This window comes from Lissotriton vulgaris, unplaced genomic scaffold (assembly GCF_964263255.1).
Source record: "Lissotriton vulgaris unplaced genomic scaffold, aLisVul1.2 SCAFFOLD_1119, whole genome shotgun sequence".
Taxonomy (NCBI): Eukaryota; Metazoa; Chordata; class Amphibia; order Caudata; family Salamandridae; genus Lissotriton; species Lissotriton vulgaris.
Window position 1 is genome coordinate 1 of NW_028246957.1, and position 19,815 is coordinate 19,815.

Here is a 19,815-nt window from a genome sequence, read left to right on the forward strand (position 1 = left end):
AGAAAAGCTGTGAGTGTGGGAAAGGAGAAGAAAGATTCAGAGACTGACGAATGAATGATGGAGAGGGTGAAACTATAAATCTACAGGGCTGAACAGATAAAGGCGGGCACAGTGCAGGAATCACTTTCATCAGTAAGCGCAATCTCAGTTGTGTATTTCAGTGCATGCCTCATGCACGCTAGGAATCGCATGTCACTGCCTCGCCTTTTGCCAGCTTTGCCTCGGGACGCACGCCTCCAGCGAGGCGTCCATGGTCAGAGAGAGCTGCGAGGGAGGAAGAGAGGGGGCCACAGTGAGCGTGAGAAATTGAAAGGGAGAAGAGAGGAGTCAAAGGGGAGCGGGATAGGCGGCGGCGGCGGCGGCGGCTTCCTTTGATCTACAGCCCTCCTCTTCCTCCTCGCCCCCTCCTCCCAGCAGATGCTGGGAAGGAGAGCCCAGCGGGGGTGCGTGGGGGGAGAGCTGATGCAGAGTACTCAGCCCAATAAGAGAGCAGCAGTGGCACGTGCTGTAGCCATGCATCTCTTCCACTGTTGCGGGTGCATCGGGGCTGCATGGCAGCTCAGGGCGGCCACAATGAGAGGGGCTGGAGATGCCCGCTTAATTGAAGCGAGACACCAAAATGAAAGAGCCTACAGACATGGAGCAGGGGCAGCGCCGAGTCCAGGCGCACGCAGACCTCAGACCCGAGGGTCGCTTGGGGGCTACCACCTAAACCCACAGTAAATAACAGCGTGGGCGTAATAAGCCTTAAAAAAGAGTGGGTGGGGGTGGGCGAAACTCTGGGTAAAACAGGTGGACTTCCTGCAGCTCTCGTCTGTAAACACGACTGAGCAAACTCAGCAGGTAAGCATTTATTACACGCATTTCCGTTCCTGTAGCACTAACAAGGCAGCTTCTGAGCGATTGAACTCGAAGAAAAAGTCGCTGATGAAAGTAGCAAGGGGGTAGAACAAGCGCTCGCCAGACAGAGACTTTTCTCTTTTAGAGCCATCCCACTTGGACGGACTCAGCCTGAGTTCCTGCTGGTGTAAAAGGTTTATAATCTTCTTTATGGGGCTATCTGTTTCGCCTCATAAAGAAGATAAGAAACCTTTTACGCCAGCAGTAAGTAGGGGCAGATAGTCCGAATGGGATGGCTTTAAAAGAGAAAAGAGTACGTCACTGTAACCTCTTTTCCAATGGCTGGCCACCGTTTAGCATGAACGGTGATGCCAGCCAATGGAAAAGAGGGACGGGGCTTAATCCCCGGCTGTTGATACGTACTCTAAAATATAAAATCTCGCCAGCGAGACTGTGCATGTGCGCAGCCGACGTTAGCCGAGACCTAAAAACTAAATGTTTTCAGTCAGGCTGTTGGGGCGACAGGCCAGTTTTTTGACAAATGTCTCAAAGTTGTGGTGGGGCAGGAAAAACGACTATTCGGGGTGTTTTTTTCTGGGTGGCTGAATGAGCACTTACCAGTTGTTAAATTCGGTGCCGTCAACCCATATCCATGGCTGGTTAATATCCCTCCTCCTCAAACCAATCCAGAGATCGGGATCCCGCTTGTGACGCAGGAGGACATCCTTTGAGCAAGCCAAGAACAGAAATTTATTGGAAAGGTTTCATTACAGCTGAGTAAAATAGTTCAATGGTTCATTATAGAAAGCTCCAGATTTGTGCACTATTACCCTTAAGGACAATGGAGAAGTAGGATGGGGGAGGGGAAGTGGGGGTGGGGGGGGGGGGGGAGAAAGAAATAAAATATCAGGCATAGAACGTGAATTTTTACATTACTTCTTTTGAAGTATTAATTTGGGCACTTAGATTCACAGAATATTAGTAAGTTACTGTAAATAACACAAGTAGCCAGTTTTATCGTAGTCAATTTATATCTACTCTGCAGTCCTTAACAGTTATCCAAAAAATGGAGAGCAACACATTCACTATGCACTTGCCATAAGAGATCCGTGGCGAAGGGGCGGTGACCTTATTTGTGGTTCAGCTATGCAAAACCACAAATAAGGTGACCGTATTGCTAGACACATGCTGAATAGAGGTCATAAATGTGGTCTTAAAAAGAGATCTTGGAGTGTCAAATAAAACTCCAGATTAACTACTTTACATTGTTGTTTTGAACCGATTTGTTTGAGGGGAATACAAAGCAAGACGGATAATTGCCTACAGTATACGTCTAAAAGAGGGCAAAATCAAGTATGACATTTATGTAAGGTGAATGTGAACTTTAAGTTAGCAAATAGGCTAGTTGGAACAAAGTAAAGGAGACGGCCTTACTTATTACCCATAAAAGCAGGCTCTCTGTTGCACATTTTTAGGTCTCACCTAAGCAGCGCACATGCAGGCGTTTAGCCATCGGTCTGCTCCTTTTCAAGCACACTCATGCTTGTTTTGGCATCCACCTTGCGGGAGCGAGCAGCAGCGCACTTTCTAATTGAAAACAAATGGCTTCGGCGCTGCCGCTGCTCGCTCCTGCAAGTCGGAGGCCAGCTAAAGCATGAGTGTGCTTTAAAACAGCTGCTGCTTGTTTGCGTTCCAGCATTAGTCATTCACAGTGATTAAACACAGCGTGGGGCGCGCTTTTTTTTTATTTTCCCTTACACTCTCTCTCCATTTCACCAGCACTCATTCATTCTCTCTCTTTATTGTCACAGGTCATATGTTGCACAGAGACAGCAATTTGTCTTACAATGTTCTTTGTAGCGACAATTAACAATAGCCTCAATGTAAGGCAGTCACTACTGAGCCATAAAATATCATATGATAAGTTTTCCCTCGTGGACGGCTCTCTCTGCAAAGTGTCCCATCACATTCCACTTTACTGCATTGCATTATGTTTGCAAGTCACTTTCCTACTACTGGCTGCGGGTCCTAAAATGCTTGAGTAACTCGAGTAGTGGCAGTACTTTATCTACTACGATTTCAAAATAACAATCAACATTGCTTCCATTTATGGAGGAAAGATACCATGCAGCCAACCTCAGAGAAATTAACAGGGCTCGTCCACATCCACCACCACCACGTCCACCACCACCATGTTCACCACCAACACTACTGCCACAATGTCCACCACCAAGTTTACCACCACCACGTCCACCGCCATGTTCGCCACCACAATGTCCACCACCACGTCCACCATCACCATGTCCACCACCACCATGTCCACCACCACCAGGTCCACCACTACCACCACCACCACCTCCACCACTACCACCACCACATCCACTACCGCCACGTCCACAACTACCAGCACAAAATTACAAGGGCTCGTACACGTCCACCACCACCATGTCCACCACCACGTCCACAACCACACCCCATCCACAACCACCACCACATCCATCGCCAACACGTCCACCGACAACCCAACCACCACCACCATATCTACTACCACCACATCCACCACCATGTCCACTACCACAATAAAACCTACCAGCAGATAATACTGAGATTAACTGAGTATTTTCGATATATTAATATATAATACATTTCTTTTGCAACTTTGAGCTAATTGCTTTTAAATAAATATCGGCTTAGGTCTACACTGACATTGATGTTGTATCAAAATATTTTCCCAAGTCTTTTTAATGGATGTCATAAAGTTTGCTAGCTCTGGTTTTGTTCTGTATATAGATAAAATGTTTTTATATGTATATAATTGTAAATAGCACTTTGTGATTGTGTGTATCCTTTTTTTTGTATTCTGTATAGCCCTGAAGAAGTCCGGTAACGGACGAAACGCGTTGGCTATTGGGCTATCTCCCTTTTTCTATTTAATAAAAAGAAGATTGAATAAAGAATTGAATTGAAGTTAAGAATCTTCGTTTGCTGCTTCTTGGGAAAACTATTACCTATCTTGTATTCAACATGATCACTATTGGATTTAAATAATGTTCTGAACTTTTGAAGGGTGCAGACCAGATTTTGTGTGTATTTTACCACATCAACCAGCACCACGTCCACTACCACCATCATCACGCCCACCACCACGATCCTCACGTCCACCACCACTACATTCACCACCATGTCCACCACCTTCACCACCATGTCCACCACAACCACCATGTCCACTGCCACCACCACATCCACCACCAGCACCACATCCACCACCACCACGTCCACGTCCACCACCACCACCACCAATTCCACCACCACCAATTCCACCACCACCACGTCTACCACCACCACGCCCACCACCACCACCACGTCCACCACCAACACATCCACCACCAACACATCGTCCACCACCACATCCACCAACACCACGTCCACAACATCACCACCATGTCCACCATCACCAACACATCGACCACCACCACAACACATCCACCACCAACACATCCACCAGCACGTCCACCACCATTACATCCTCCACCACCACCACGTCCACCACTACCCACATTCAGTACCATGTTCACCACCAACACCACGTCCACCGCCATCACCACATCCACCACCAGCACCACATCCACCACCACCACGTCCACTGCCAACACCACCACCACCAATATCACCACCACCAATTCCACCACCACCACGTCCACCACCACGTCCACCCCCACCAAGTCCACCACCACCACCACGTCCACCACCACATCCACCACCACCACGTCCATCACCACCATGTCAACCACCACTACCACGTCCACCACCACCATGTTCACCACCATCACCACGTCCACCAACAGCACAACCACCACATCAACCAGCACCACGTCCACCACATCCACCATCATCACGTCCACCACCAGGTCAACCACCACCATGTCCACCACCACATCTACCACGTCCACCACCTCCACCACCACCACCACCACATCCACCACCACCACATTCACCATCACCACGTCCACCACCACCAACACATCCACCACTACCTACACATCCACCAACACCACCAACACATCCACCACCAACACATCCACCACAACATCCACCACCGCTACATCCTCCACCTCCATGCCCACCACCACCATCATCACGTCCACCACCAGGTCAACCACCACCATGTCCACCACATCTACCACGTCCACCACCACCACATCCACCACCACCACGTCCACCACCACATCCACCACCACCACATCCACCAACACCACGTCCACATCACCACCATGTCCACCACCACCAACACATCGACCACCACCACCAACACATCCACCACCACCACTACATTCTCAACCACCATGCCCACCACCACAACCATGTCCACCGTCCACCACCATGTCCACCATGTCCACCACCATCACGTCCACCACCACCACCACATCCACCACCACCACGTCTACCAATCCATTCACCACATCCACCACCACATCCATCACCACCATGTCCACACCCACCACCATGTTCACCACCAACACGTCCACACCCACCACCGCTGACACGTTCATGACCAACACATCCACCACCAACACGTCCACCACCACATCCAACACCACACCCACCATGTCGACACCCACCACATCCAACGGCACCATGTCCACCACCACATCCACCACCACCACGTCCACCACCCCCACAACCACGTCCATCACCACCACTACATCCACCACCACCCGTGACAGGTTAAGTGTCAGTGGAGGGCAGGGGAATCAGAGTGTCAACCCCGGCTGTATATGGGACATTTAACGATGCATTGGGTGCGTGAAGACGCGAATAGGGGCTAGAAGTATTACAACATGAGCGTAAAATCCGTTCCGCTCGCGGATTTTGCGGATTTTCGGCAAATTCGCAATCCGCGAACTCTCGCGAATTTGCCGAAAATTCGCAAATTCGCACGTGGCGGATTTTTTTGCTTGGTGATACAATATTGCGGCGCGCGGCGTTCACTTACCGTCATTCAGCATTTGCCGAGTTGTTTTTCTCTATATTTTGCTAGTGCTGCGCCATTTTGGATCTTGCTGCGGGATCCCGCTGGAGTTTGGTGACCGCGATTACGTCATCGCGCCTTGCCACCTTGCACAGCGGCACGCATCGCGAGAGTTCGCAATTGCGAACACGTAGGTGCGGCGGGCAGCAAAAATCTCGCACTCGCAAAATACAGATTTTGCAATTTCGCACAAAAAATCCACCAGCAAACAGCATAAACCTTCAGAAAATGATGATTTTTATCAGAATCACTCCTCAGGTTGACATTTGCCTGCACTTTCTTTAGCAAGGAGTCCATTTTGGAAGGAAGTGCCCCACAGTCTCCAACTTCCTGTTCCTGTACAGCAGGCTCCTCCCAGTGCTTTCTTCATGTGCTGGTCACTTTCATTTGGACCTTGACCTGGAAGGATTACTCTTTGTGGATGCTGCTGGATATTTGGATTTAAGGCCTTTTTGACTTTCTTTGGATCACTTTTGGATTAGAAATCAACTTTCACAAGTAAGTTTGTTTTGGGCATTACAGTTGCTGCAACTACAATTTGGGAACTTTTTCAGAACATTAAATAAAATAGATTGTGGGTAGCCACAGTATCCAGTAGGACCAGGGTTAGTTATGGGTGTATGATACAACTGTTTTGTTGAATTTAAACATCATTGAGGCCATGGATGGGCTGGGATTGTGCTGAATTTTGTGTTTTTTGTCGATTTTTTTGGGGCTGCTGTTGTGACCTTTTGCCCAGGGGTAGTGAGTGGTGCATGGACTGAGTCTGCCTGTGGGGTCTCTTTAATGTAAACATCCTGGATGGCATTGGATTGTGGTGATTTTTGTGTGTTTTCAGGTTTTTTTTGGGTGTTCTGTTGATGTGGACTGGCCATGTGGGTGGTGGTGGCCATTTTGAGTGCTTGTACAGGCAGGCCCTCCACATGTGCTTGGGGTGCAAGGGGCCATTTTGAAGACAGGCAGTGTCTGAGGCCTGCACTCATTTTGCCTAGCTTTCATCCATTATGCCCAGGGGTAGTGAGTGGTGCATGGGCCTAGTCTTTCTGTGGGGTGTCTTCTTGAATTTAAACATCAATGAGGGCATGGGTGGGCTGGGATTGTGCTGAATTTTGTGGTTTTTGTCGATTTTTTGGGTTGTATAACTGATGTTCCTCTGTCTTCCATTGCTTTTAGGTGCACAATAGAACCACCAGTGCCAGGAAGAAGTCCTGCTGCGGTGTGTGCAGCACAACGTCACGTGTGGCCACAGACAACTCTGCAACTTGTGCAACTGCGGCCTGCTGTTCTGAGTGACATCTGAAGAAGATGGCCCCGAAAAAAGTTCCCCATAGCTCCTCTAGCAAGAAAGATGCCAGAAAGGAGCAGAAGAAGCAAGTTACCAAGCAAACTGGTGTGCCGCCCGCCACATTTTTTGGGAATAAAAAAAAAAATATGCCTGCAGCAGCAGCGGGATCTGCTGGGGACCAAGCTGGGAGCAGCACCCCCGCTCCATTGGGCTCAGTGCCACCACCCCCACGCCAACTTAAGTCCAAGCCCTTGAGTGCTTTAGAGGTAGCCAGTCTACTTGTTCAATCACCATCGACCAGTGATGTTGGCTCATCGCAAGAAAGTAGCAGCAATGTCCCTCAATCAACACAGGTTGTTGTAACTCATCTGACGAGTGTTGAACAACCACAGCCGCAACAACAACCACATGTGCAAGTACAAACCCAAGTACATGTGGAAGGAGAGGCGGCGCAAGGAGAGGAGCAAGCAGAGGTGCATGGAGCTGCACAAGTGCCCACAATAGTTGTTCCTCCCGAAGTAGGGGCACATCTGGAAATCGACAATCAAGCCGAGGTATCATTCGAGGAGGCCACTCCTCCTGATGATTCATTGTCTTCCAGATCCCTAGCAAGGAAAAGGTCAAGGATGGTGTCTACATCTTCTTCAAGCCCACCTCCTTCTGATGATATGGATCCAACTTGGGAACCAGCACCACTGCCGTCTGAGAGTGAGGCTGAGGCACACCATGATCTGACAAAGGTAGCTAAGCGTAAAAGGAAGGTCGTCGAAACTCTCATAGTTATGGAGTGTGATGACGCTCAACAAGAAGTGGCGTATACTCCTGCTGCTGAAGACTCTCACGACGACGACGATGCAGTCATCACTAACGTCACTGAAGCTCCAGCGGGCATGCAGCAAACAGACATTTTGACCCTAGCCCGACAAGCTGCTGAGCGTGATGATGAAGTCGACGAGGAGGCAATGGGCACACCACAATCATTGAAGTTAACTAGTACACCACCACCTACCGCTTCCATATTTCTTCCTCGCCAGAAGGGACCTCCATCCACCTCGACCTCAATTAGTGGTGGGCAAAGTGCACAACGTAGTAAAGTTCGTCAATCCACATCCTCCACTTCATCTGGCATTAGTAGCATGACCACCACCAGTATTGGCTCCTCTGGCCCCCCCAGACATTTCAAGTCCGCAGTTTGGGACTTCTTTAGTATTTGCACAAAAAAGGAAAACCGAGCCATTTGTAGCATTTGTAAGCTTGAGTTAGTCGTGGTAAGCTTGGTACCAACTATGGGACTGGAGGCCAGAGAGGTCATCTTGAGAGACAGCACACTGTCCAATGGTTTGCGCACCTAGAGGAGATCAAGAAAGCCCGAATTGCAAGTCGAGAAAACGTTGATGTTCCATCTGATGATGACGAGGAGGAAGAAGCGTCACACGCTTCACTTACACCCAGTACCCCTGTCAGCACACCCCCTGTGAGCCACACTAAGAGTGTGGGACAGAGTGAGACACCAATGCGAAAAAGTTCATCAGCGAGCGTAACTGGGTCGAAGAAGTCATCATCATCATCACGTAAAATGGTCCAAGCCAACATTAAAACCATGTTGTTTTCAGACGTGCCATATGAATGCAACCACCCAATGGTGCGTCTGTATAACAGTAAGCTGACTAAAATGCTAGCGCTGGATCTTCTCCCTTTTTCTTTTGTAGAAGGGGTTGGTTTTTTAGAATTAGTGGCAGCGCTCTGCCCTAAATGGAAGGTTCCTAGCCTGTTCTATTTTGCCCGAATTGCGGTTCCAGCACTACATGAAGATGTGCTGAAGGTGATTGGGGCAGCTTTGCAGAAGAGTGCTGTTCACACTATACATCTGACAACAGACATGTGGACCAGGGGCGCAGGCACTGATTACATGTGCATCACTGCACACTGGGTCTCTTTTTCAGGGGTTAAAGCAAAGCTAAACGCAGGTGCTGACCTGGACCAAGTTTATAAAGCTGCTCGGAAACATGCAACACTATCCATGTTTGGCTTGGAGGAACGTCATACAGCACAAAACATTTTGAATGAGTTTAACACAAAGGTCTTTGACTGGCTGTCCCCAAAAAAACGCGAGATTGGTTATGTTTCCACGGATAATGGCGCCAATGTAGTTAAGGCCATGGAGCTGGGTGACTATTTCAGAGTGCCGTGTTTGGCGCACTGTATCAACCTGGTTGTTAGAAAATTCTTGGATAAAGACAGTCCAGCATGCGAGTTAGTGGTCACCTGCCGAAAAATGTGCAACCATTTCAGCCATTCTTTTAAGGCCCGGAAGCATCTGAGGCGCCTGCTGCATGAACGTCGAATGCCAGTGAAAGCACTCATCCAGGAGGTGCCAACACGTTGGAACTCAACCTTCTACATGCTTGAGCGTCTGTATGAGCAGTTTACGGTACTAGATCAGTATTTCTTAAAACAGGGTACTGCTCAGAAGGACCTGAGGCTAGATGCGGAGCAATGGGAGCTAGTTAAAAGCCTGACAGACATGCTTCGTCCTTTTGAGGTCTTCACACGTGCAGTCAGCAGGGAGGACTGTAATTTGGGAAAAGCTATCCCATTGTTGCGCATGCTGGAGCACAAGCTGAAGGCGGTGTCTTCTAAGTTTCAAAAAGATGAAGAAAAGCAAGAAGCTTTTGTTTTGGCGGAGAAATTATTAGAGCGCCTACTTGGCGATGAACGTCTTCAAAATATCCACTCAGAACAGCATTACATTTGTGCTACTATTCTGCATCCGCGCTACAAAAAGGCGCTGGCAGGCAGTGCATTATTTCCTTTTGGTGATGAAGATGTTACAAAGTACAAACATTGGCTAGCCTTGTCAGCCATGAGGTTTGAAAGAGAACGGCAGAAAATTCAAGGAAGAGGCAGTACATCAGCATCAGCAGGCCATCCCCAGTCAAAAGACTCCACTTCTGCACCTGTGGCTGGTGCAGAAGTGACCTCTCAGCCGTTAAAGACACCGGCAACCGGATCATCTGCACCAGACACAACAGAAATATCGAGTGATGAAGAGGATTGGCTAGCTGAGCTTGGGTTTGGTTCTCAAAAGGTCCCAGCAAAAAGTAATCAAAGTGGAGGAAACGTGGAGAACCTTGAGTCGATGGTGCAGGACTATCTGAATGACTCAACAGAAGTCTATGTTAATGCTGACCCATTGGCGTATTGGCATGGGAAAAAAGAATTGTGGCCAGAGATCACCAACCTGGCTATACATTACTTGTCTTGCCCACTTGCAAGTGTGTCTTCTGAACATGTTTTCAGTGCTGCTGGTGGCATTGTAACTTGCAAACGGACCTGCCTCTCGCCCAAAAATGTGGAGAGGTTAACAATGATCAAGATGAATGAGCACCTCATACCACCAGATTACAGAGTACCAGATTGCAAGACGGAAGAAGACGAGGAAGACAGCAACTTAGATGAGGGAATTTCTTCTGTGTTAGGTGACACTGACCTACTCCTGTCTGAATTTGCAGAGTATGAGGACGAACTCTTATTCCCTGACACTGAGCCCTGAAAATGAGCCAATGATTCAGAAATTTTCTTTTTCGTACTTATTCACTTTTATTCCTGTGTTTCTGTCTTTCTTTGTTTTGCACAGTTAATATAATTAAAACTTTAATCACCTGTACTTTTGCTTTTTGGCTGTTTGGGGGTCTTCTACTTGTTTTCGCCTGGGTTGACGGCTCTGGGGCCATTGGTGGGAAGGTCTAATACCGGATAAAACTGGTTCGGACAACATCCATGAGGAAAAAGTTTTTGCATTTTCTGACTTTTCGCTCAATGTAGCGTTTTCGGGGGCCTGTTTGGGGGGCTTCCTGGTGTTTGTGGGTGGGTTTCGGGGTCTGGGAGCACTGCTGGGTATGAATACTGTTGATAGCAAGAGGTTTGAAGGAAATCCATGGAGGCAGAGGGGAGTTAGGGCCTAGCTGCAGAGCGCGCACTGAGTGATTTTGGAAATTTTCAGAAAAGTGACCAATTCCACATTTTTGTACTTTTGCTTTTTGACTGTTTGGGGGTCTTCTACTTGTTTTCGCCTGGGTTGACGGCTCTGGGGCCATTGCTGGGAAGGTCTAATACCGGATAAAACTATTTTGGACAACATCCATGCGGGAAAGCCTTTTGGCACTTTTTGTAACTTAGGGTTCGTTAGGGTTAGCCCTAGCAGCAGGATTGCATGTGTTTCGGGGTGTTCTTGATTTTTGCAACTGAGTTCTGGGGTCTTAGAGCACTCGTGGGAATGTGTAATTTTGGTTGCAAGTGATTTGAAGAAAATGCATTTACTCTGTGAGAGGCACTTACTCTGTGAGAGGCACTTAGTGTTGAAAACATTTAGCCATTTACACTTAAAGGAAGAAAATGACACAGACTTAACTTTCAGGAAAACAAACTTACTGTTAAACCAGACTCAAAAGCAGTAAAAAACATGTATGTTCAGATAGAGTTTCAAAAAGTATATTTGTATAGCCCTAACAAAATAATCTCCCGCAAGACCCTCCCTAACCCCAATGATTGTCCTTCAAAAGTCCCAAAAAGAACCCAACTCCCAAATCCCACCCCCCAAAAGTCTCTAAAAAAGGGGCAAGGGACACTACGGCAGGATGCTGTTCACTGTAGCGGCCAGGGCATCATACTCCTTGCGGAGGGTGGCATGGTCGAAGCTGAGGCCCTCCACCAAGTTCTTATAGGTATGCACCTCCTGCTCCAGGTAGGAGACTCTGAGGCATAAGCGGCGCTGGCGTGCCTTGCAACTCCTGTGGGGGGCAGCTGATGTCTTTGCTGCTCGGCGGTGGCGGTTGGCTTTGGTAGCCCGGCTCCGTACCGCTGGAGCACTGCGCTGGCTGGCTGCCCGTGTGGGCCCGGAGGAGGATGCAGCTGTCGCAGTAGATGTACTAGTAGACTGCGTGTCCTCCTCCTCCTCCAGGGCCAGCAGCCGCCGATATTCTGCAACAGTGGCATCCAGCCTCCATTGCCGGGCCATTCGAGCCTGCTCCTTCCATGATGGTTTGTTGGATTTGGAAGGAGCAACTATATAAAGAAAGAAAGACATAGTCTGTAACCAATGCTCTTAAGATTAACACAAAATGATTGAGCAGAAAGTTGTGTCACAGTACAAGTAGCAAATTGAAAGCACAGTACATAACTATTGAGGCCAGTATCTATCTAACCTCCCACTTCTTCATCCTTGCTCTAACATTAGTGGGAGTTTAAGGAACAAATTCTACGAGCACTATAGACTTCCATTACAGTCGACTATGACAGTACACCCGTCTTATTCTTCTTCTTCTCTCTTGTTTAGGAAAATTGGTACGTTATCTTCTGCAAGCCGGCATAATGCCAGCGCAGTGAACTTGCACCCAAGAAAAACAGACGCACACCATGATGAGTGACACAGACTTGCGTTACTGTACCGGTACAGTACATGCAGGTGGTGAAGCTCATATTTTTCTATTACAGGTTGCACTGAGAATACTCTGTTAAAAGGGCTACTGCTTAATTAATTTAACTTTCACCCTACAGTGCAAATGAGTACTAGAGAAGGAAAAAGAAATAATCTGATTATCTATCACTTCACATGGGATGTGTTTGATTACATATGGGATGACTTTAGGTGCTTTGCTTTTTATTGAGTGAACAGTGATACACCCACACATGAATGACGTACTACTACCAAATTAAATTTATTAAGAGAGGTAGGGAGTGTCCACCATAATAACCGGATATATGCTGTGCTTGGAGTTGCAATACAAACTACTGCTACTATTCATGGTAGTATTTGGACAAAATTCTAACTTCTTTTCCTTGCCTTTCCTACACTGGAACGGACGTGCGGGTGCGGTGTTACATGATCTTCAAAGTAACACTTTGTTCATCCAGTGACCATCTACTCTCTCTAGATACACATATGCTATCTAAGAGTCAGATAGTATCATGATCCAGGCATCCATCCATTCAAAGTATATGCACACATACAGTTTCTGTTTCACCCACCAAGGCTGTTCTCCTTCCACCCATCCTTGCTTCATCATTCACCCAGCCATGCACCATACCATATTCTTTCCTTCCCAGCCACCTCGGGGACCAAGCAAACACATATCATTCTTCTTTGCCAGTCATCATTAAATTTCTCGTCCTTCCACACTTACTTACACCCTTCTTCCGCTTTTCGTTCATCCCATCCATCAAGTTCATCTCAGATCTGATTGGGATTCTTCTCGCCAAAAACTTCACAGCTAAGTCGAAGTACATTTAGAGGAGGCTACTACCTGGTTGATTTATAATGCACCCATGCAGAAAGCACACTCTGCAGTCTTCAATCTCAATAAGTAAGGAATATATAGCTTACCTCTGCCCGCCACCACCGTGTGAACCCTCACAGGCACATTGGTGTTGTCCGGCACTTGCACCGCCTCCTCCCCAGAAGTGTCCTCCTCATCCACTACCACCACCTCCGCGCTGGCCCCGCCACCAGATGTTCCACCTACAAAGTACATTTAAGATTGTTAAAATACACCACTCACTACTATATAATATTTGGTCTAGGAATAAAGAAATGTGAAAAAAACAGAAAACAATGTAATAATTTGTGACTGTCTAATCTAAAGTAAAAATATTCCTTTTTCCAGGGAAGGCTCAGTGCATAGAGCTATTGCTGACTAGAATGGGAGTCCAATGGAATTGCCAAATGTGCAATCTTAGTTAGCTACATAGACAGACTAATAAGAATAATCTAGTAATACCACAGGGAGTCATAGTCGAGGCAGGATAAGAATTTAGATACAGTCTACAAGAAGAACAAAGACGATTTAGAAAAAATCGAATGAGGAACGCTAGGAAAAAATAGGTACTCTATATTAAAATGAAAACTTACTGGGGCCAGCAAAGGAGCCCTCGCCTGGCCGATCCTGCCCTTCTACAGCAGCAGCAGCAACCACCTCCTCCTCTGTCCTCTTGCCCCTGGGGGGAGCTGATGTACAACATGAAAGAAAGAAAGACACGAAAACATGGATGATTGTTGTCAACCAGATCAAACATTTCAAAAGAACTATAACAAAATATTTTGGCGAAATAGCAAATAGACAACTATTCCACGGGATATATTGACCGATCCCATGTGGTCTACTACGTTATTAGTATTGCTTGATTTGTGGATCGTCGACTTTGAAAGTTCTTATGTAACTCACTAAACAAACTACTAAAAAGGTTCGCCTAGGACTGGCAGGCAGCAGTCCGCAGCACGCAAAGTGACAGACAAAGTCCATTGTGATTGCAGATCAGCGACAACACTAAATAGTTTCCTACTACATTAACCAGTCATTAAAATACTCAAACTCTCAATCCTCCACCACTATTTCTTCTTATCGCCATGTGTACAAAAGAAGGACTAAACATGAGTCTGTAGGGGCTGATTTAGAAGCCCCTTGCGGCTCTTTTGCTCCATTGTTGCGTGACTTTTGTGACGCAGCGGCAGGACAAAAGAGGCGCCATGGTGCGGCGTATATTAACAGCGTGACGCATATGGGAGATGCATCACGTTGTAAAGCCCTGCGCCATCAGGGGGCGTTCCGGCGCAAGGGAGGGCGTTCCTGTGCAGGAACGCATCCTAAAAGTGGCTGAGTGACATCTACAAGATTTTAATCGGTCACTTTGAGGACAATGATGTGTGACTCAAACCCTGCCCCTGCTTGAAGCAGACGTACGGCTTGACGCAGCATTGGGGAGATAGAGCACCCCAGAGCATTGCTGGAGCTGCACCATCGTTGCGACGCAACTCCAGCAATGCGCCGCCTTTACGGCACAGAAGCGTAACGCTTCGTGACGTTTTGGGCACATGGTGCGCCGCATTGTAAATACGGTGCACCATGGGTGGTGGTGGCGTGGCGCACAATTACTGGCGCATCCCTGCTACTTTGCAGGGATGCGCTGGTAATTAAATATCTGACCCTTAGTGTCTAGCATTACACAGTTCTTTAAACTACACTCATGCATAATTTCACAGGCCAATGAAATGAACACAAAATCGAAAACAAATAAGCATAGTAGCAGCGCAACTGAGAAGGAGAGCAGTGCACCTGAAATGCACAGAAGATTTTGAAATATAATCTACCTACAATGTAATCAGCAGCATTATTGCTCTTGGTAAAAAACAAAAATTTGCAAGATAATAACACACAGAGCAGGGGAAAACAGAGTAGTAAAAAAATAGCTACTACTACTCGCCAAGCCCGGGGATCTCAAGGCCGAGCAGGTCCAGCAGATCGCGTTCCCGGTCCAGGAGATCCGTCCTACGGTGGGTGACTTGGTTGTAGGTGCGCCTGACCTGAGATTGTTGGTACATGGACCGGCACACCTTCTCCCACTGCTTCCGGCGCTCCCGGAGCCCGTAGCCGCTAGCGATCTTGCCGCCTGCCATGATGGTCCTGGGGAGGCGGCGCTGAACATAAAAAACTAGTGCGGCCACCTCCTCCGCGCTGAAGATGTCCAGGGGCGCGACATTCTCCCCCCTCAAACGCCCGCACGGGAGCCGGGCACGGGGTGCGGGACCCTTCCCCTTCGCGGGGTGCTTCCCGACTCCCTTTACCATGGTCTGGGCAGAAAGGAAGCTAAATAATAAAGAAGAAATAGAATAGGGAAGAAGAAAAGAAAAGAGTTTAAAAAAGTAGTTTAAAATTAACAAAAAGTAGCAGAAAGCACAAAAATATAGAGCTAGAAAAATAGAGGGATAGATAATAAGTAAAATAGATTAAAAAAAACTTCAAACAAGCAAAGGATGGCAGAGATTCAGAGAGGATACAGATTCAGAAAGCATGCCCAGAACCATATGAATGAATGAGAAACAAGATGGCCACGCCCGTTCACGACCGCGTGGGTAAGTTCGCGCGAGATTTTCCTCGCGAGCACACGCGAAATTGTACTAGCAAGCCGCACACTTTGCGAGATTACACATTGCGCCCGGAAACGGAATTACGTCACGCAAACAAGATGGCCGCGCCCATGTACGACCGCTAGGGTAACTTTGCAAACCTGTGATGATGAACCAGACGTAGAAACAACATAGTCGCGGCCGTTGCGAGCCGACAAGTAAGTTCGCAATTGCGAACTGGTACACAAATCTCGCAAACTGGCAGAAACCCTTGCGAACAAAAAAAACAAATCCGCAAATTCGCGGGAGTTCGCGGATTTTGCGGATTGCCAATCCGTAAATACGCAAGTTCGCGGATTGCCAATCCGCAAAATCCGCCCATGCTTACCCAAGATACATTTTGAAGAGACGCAGCTCCTGTAAAAGCACTTGCAGCATCTCTACCCCACAGTGGCATACCTGCACGAGCCACTCACTCAAAACAAGCATTGGCATAGCCAACATGTCTCGCCTTTGGGGCCTTATAAGTGTTTAGCCATGCAACACCTGATGTTGTTGCACCAAGGATATTGTGCTGGATATCTAAACACTTATAAGGCTTCAAACGCGAGACCTATTGGCTATGCCAATGCTGGTTTTCCATGTAAGAAGAAAGCATACAAACGTAGGTCTTTGCATTCTCCAGATAGTCTGTCTCCTTGCCTGTTACATTGGGTTTCACAAGCTTTGTTTTGAACTGGTTTCAATCCTACATCCCAAAAGATATCCACAAGTAAAAATTGGTAGCCTTTTCAAAACATACCTTCTCACCCACAAGAAGCAAATATAAAGATATTAAAACCAGAACAGGCATCACTAAACTGGCTGCATCTAGTGGTGTGTTGTACTTACAAGAGTTACATATGAATGCCCCAAATTAAAAGCCAGAGGTGGGATGGCTTCCTTGTAGTTGTTTACCAGGTGTGCAGATAAAAGACAGATGTGGTGAAGAAATGAGAAGAAATTGAGATGGAGTCAAATGTAGCCAAGACCTCCCTGAGGAACCAAGAGATGTTAGTGTGCAGTTAACTAAAAGTTAATTCTGTGCCATTACCAGAGATATGTAGAAGTTAAAAAAAACACACATGTTTATCCAAGCTGCTCTTGCCCACCAAATGAATCATTTAATATTTAACATCAATTAATGATTCCAAGTGACTGGTTGATAAACCGGTGTGGTGTCTGACCGTCTCTTAATCCATGGAAGCTAAACACATACGTAGTGCAGTTCTTTCAAGCTTTAATGAGAGTCCAGCATGGGAATATGTTAGAAATTGGGTCTCTAGTTGACAGAGGTATGCACCCTGTCCGAGTAGGGACCAAAATCCAAGTCAGGGTAAGTCAGTTACACACCATAAATTAACCAGTGTTCACCCTCTCGTAGCTTGGCACAGTTCAAGCAGGCTTAACTTAAGAGGCAATGTGTAAAATATTTGTGCAACACTTAAAACAGTACAATTGTGAAAACACCACACAGAAATATAGTTTCATTTATTGAACAACACAAGACCAAAATGACAAAAATCCAATAAGTAGTACCGGAGTTAAGAATTTTTAAAGAATATTTAGACATATACTGCTTAGCAACATAAGCACAAACCCGAGTTATCTTGTCGCGATTTACTGGGTCAAATCTGAAAATTCAGGCTGACCATGATGGAGCGTGGGTCGGATACAGGGACCAACTTTTTCCCGCTGAAAAATAACCTTGGATGGAGGATGCGTCAATGTCGAAGACCTGTTGTGGGGAGCAGAGGACGTGATCCGATGGGGTCCATGCAGACGGGTGTAGGCGATGCGTCAGATTCGATTTGCGCAACCAGACATGCGTTGTTGGTGATCCCTTTACGATTAAGGTGATGAGTTGTCATCGAGCAGCGCAGCTGGAGATGTGATGTCCTTGTCAGCAGTGGGCCAGCGTCGAGGGGAGATGTGCCGGTTCTGACCAGCTCAACAGTGATGATGATGGATTTTGCAGCAGACAGCTACAAAACCCACTCCCAAGGGCTCAGTACTGGACTGATACCACTTGGCAGGGCATACTCACATTTGGCAGAGCCCAGAGGCTGTAGCAGTGTTGTTGGAAGTCTTTGATGTCCCTGAGACTTCAGAACAAGAGTCAAGCCAGCAAGCACTTGGAGTCACTTTGGTTCTGGGGCTGTAGAGATGCAGGTCCAGTCCTTCTCACTCCCAGGCAAGCAGGACAGGCACAGTAAAGCAGGAGTCCATGGTCTACCTTAGGGGTGACAGATATATTAAAAAGGAAGGTTTGGGCCTGGCAAGAGGGTTAACTTGCCAGGTCGACATGGAGGTTTAAAACTGCACACACAGGCTCTGCAAAGGCAGGCCTGAGGCATACATAAAGGGCTCATTAAGTCGGTAGCACAATCAGTTAATGCTACCGCATTTTAAGCAGAGAAAAAGTGCACTTTACCACTGGTTAACAGACGTAAAGTGCCCAGAACTCTACACCCCCCCCAAAAAAAATTCTGGAAAAAGGGGAGGAGGAAAGCCAAATGTTTGGGGTGACCCTGCAGAAAGGGCCATATCTAACAGCATCTAGCCCTTTCAGGACATAGCAGCAATCATTGCAAAGTCTTTGCTTGACCTAAAGGTGGAATCAGTTATGTTTGACATCAGGCCAGAATGACGGTGTTGTTATGTACCTGAGCGCACAAATACGTTTTTGTTTTGTTTTTTTACATCTTGTGTCACACCTAATAGCATCGGCGGCTGGTGCCATTTGAAAATAGAGAGCATTAAAGTTGTGGATGAGAATGTCACAAGCGTGGTTTTGAGAGGCTTCTCTTCCCCAAGAAAAGTTTGAAAAAGGGAGTAGCAAATGGTGCAGTTTAAAGAAAATTTGAGAAAGAAGGTGGTTTATAAAGCAATTGTGAACGTATAGCCTAGAAAAACTGTCCCATATCTTAGTGCATTAAATATGTACAACAATTAGTGTAGTGGGAAATACAACCAGGATTGAATTTTCACTGCTCTTCCTCTCTATTCTGCCTGTATGCAGACAAAATAGCGTGCACTACTATGCAAAAATATGTTTCCACCAGTGGCATCCATTTAGCCTGTCTGTGCCTGGATTGGAAGAAACCTCCTGTGGTCCTTTCTCAACTAATATATCTTGTTAGGACCTCGCTCAGACTCTCACTGATTCTGGCGGTCGCAGAGAAGTACACTGCAATTTTAACATGCTGACAAATGACTTAAAAAGCATCAGCAGCTAGCCACTGAGTAATACCCTTCCATTTACTGCTTTAAAGGAGGTGCAGAGATGCCCATATAATCTGAAGGTAAGGAACTGGTCCACTCTTCTGCATTGTGAGGAATGGTCTGCAGAGTACTTACATTTATCGACTTAGTAATGTGACTGGTGTGGAGAAGTGTGGCTCACTGGTTAGAGGAGGCAGACCCAGAAGCAGAGGTCAGACCCGGGACCAGGGTTCAATTCCCGACGCGGCAGGGTCTTGAGCCCAAATGTCCACGGACTCGATAGTTCTCGCTTCGGTGCCCACTCGAATCATGGGTTCACACTCTGCTACTCTGGGCATTAGCTTGCTTAATCTCCACAACGGCCCCCCCGCGGCGGGATGCCTGGCTTTCACCTTGGGGATGCCCAGTACGGGTTATCTCACAGGGAAAAGCCAGGACGGGTTCCCAAGGCAAGCGCCGAGATGCCCTAGGGTAAGTCGAGCGCTATATGAGACCGTA

General features: G+C 47.2%; 2 protein-coding genes across 2 annotated transcripts in view; both read right to left on the bottom strand.

Moving 5' to 3' along the window:
* Window positions 1-1,454: 1,454 nt before the first annotated feature.
* Window positions 1,455-19,815, bottom strand: part of LOC147665679 (C-type lectin domain family 2 member E-like) — a 152,088-nt gene continuing 133,727 nt past the window's right edge. Inside the window, exon 3 of the mRNA XM_086949601.1 lies at window positions 1,455-1,565. Coding sequence (XP_086805727.1) covers window positions 1,455-1,565 — 111 coding nt within the window. The remainder of the gene's footprint in view (window positions 1,566-19,815) is intronic.
* Window positions 1,591-15,774, bottom strand: LOC147665680 (uncharacterized). Its single transcript, XM_086949598.1, has 4 exons — window positions 15,411-15,774; window positions 14,062-14,157; window positions 13,537-13,671; window positions 1,591-1,613 (listed from the first exon to the last, which is right to left on the bottom strand). Exons 1-4 carry the CDS (start codon window positions 15,772-15,774, stop codon window positions 1,591-1,593), a joined length of 618 nt encoding a protein of 205 aa, XP_086805724.1.

Coding starts and splice junctions, on each gene's coding strand:
- LOC147665680 (XM_086949598.1), bottom strand. CDS start 15,774: ATGGTAAAGGGAGTCGGGAAGCACCCCGCGAAGGGGAAGGGTCCCGCA. Junction 14,158..15,410: donor CCTTGAGATCCCCGGGCTTG/GCGAGTAGTAGT, acceptor GTTGTACATCAG/CTCCCCCCAGGGGCAAGAGG. Junction 1,614..13,536: donor CACGGTGGTGGCGGGCAGAG/GTAAGCTATATA, acceptor TATTTTACTCAG/CTGTAATGAAACCTTTCCAA.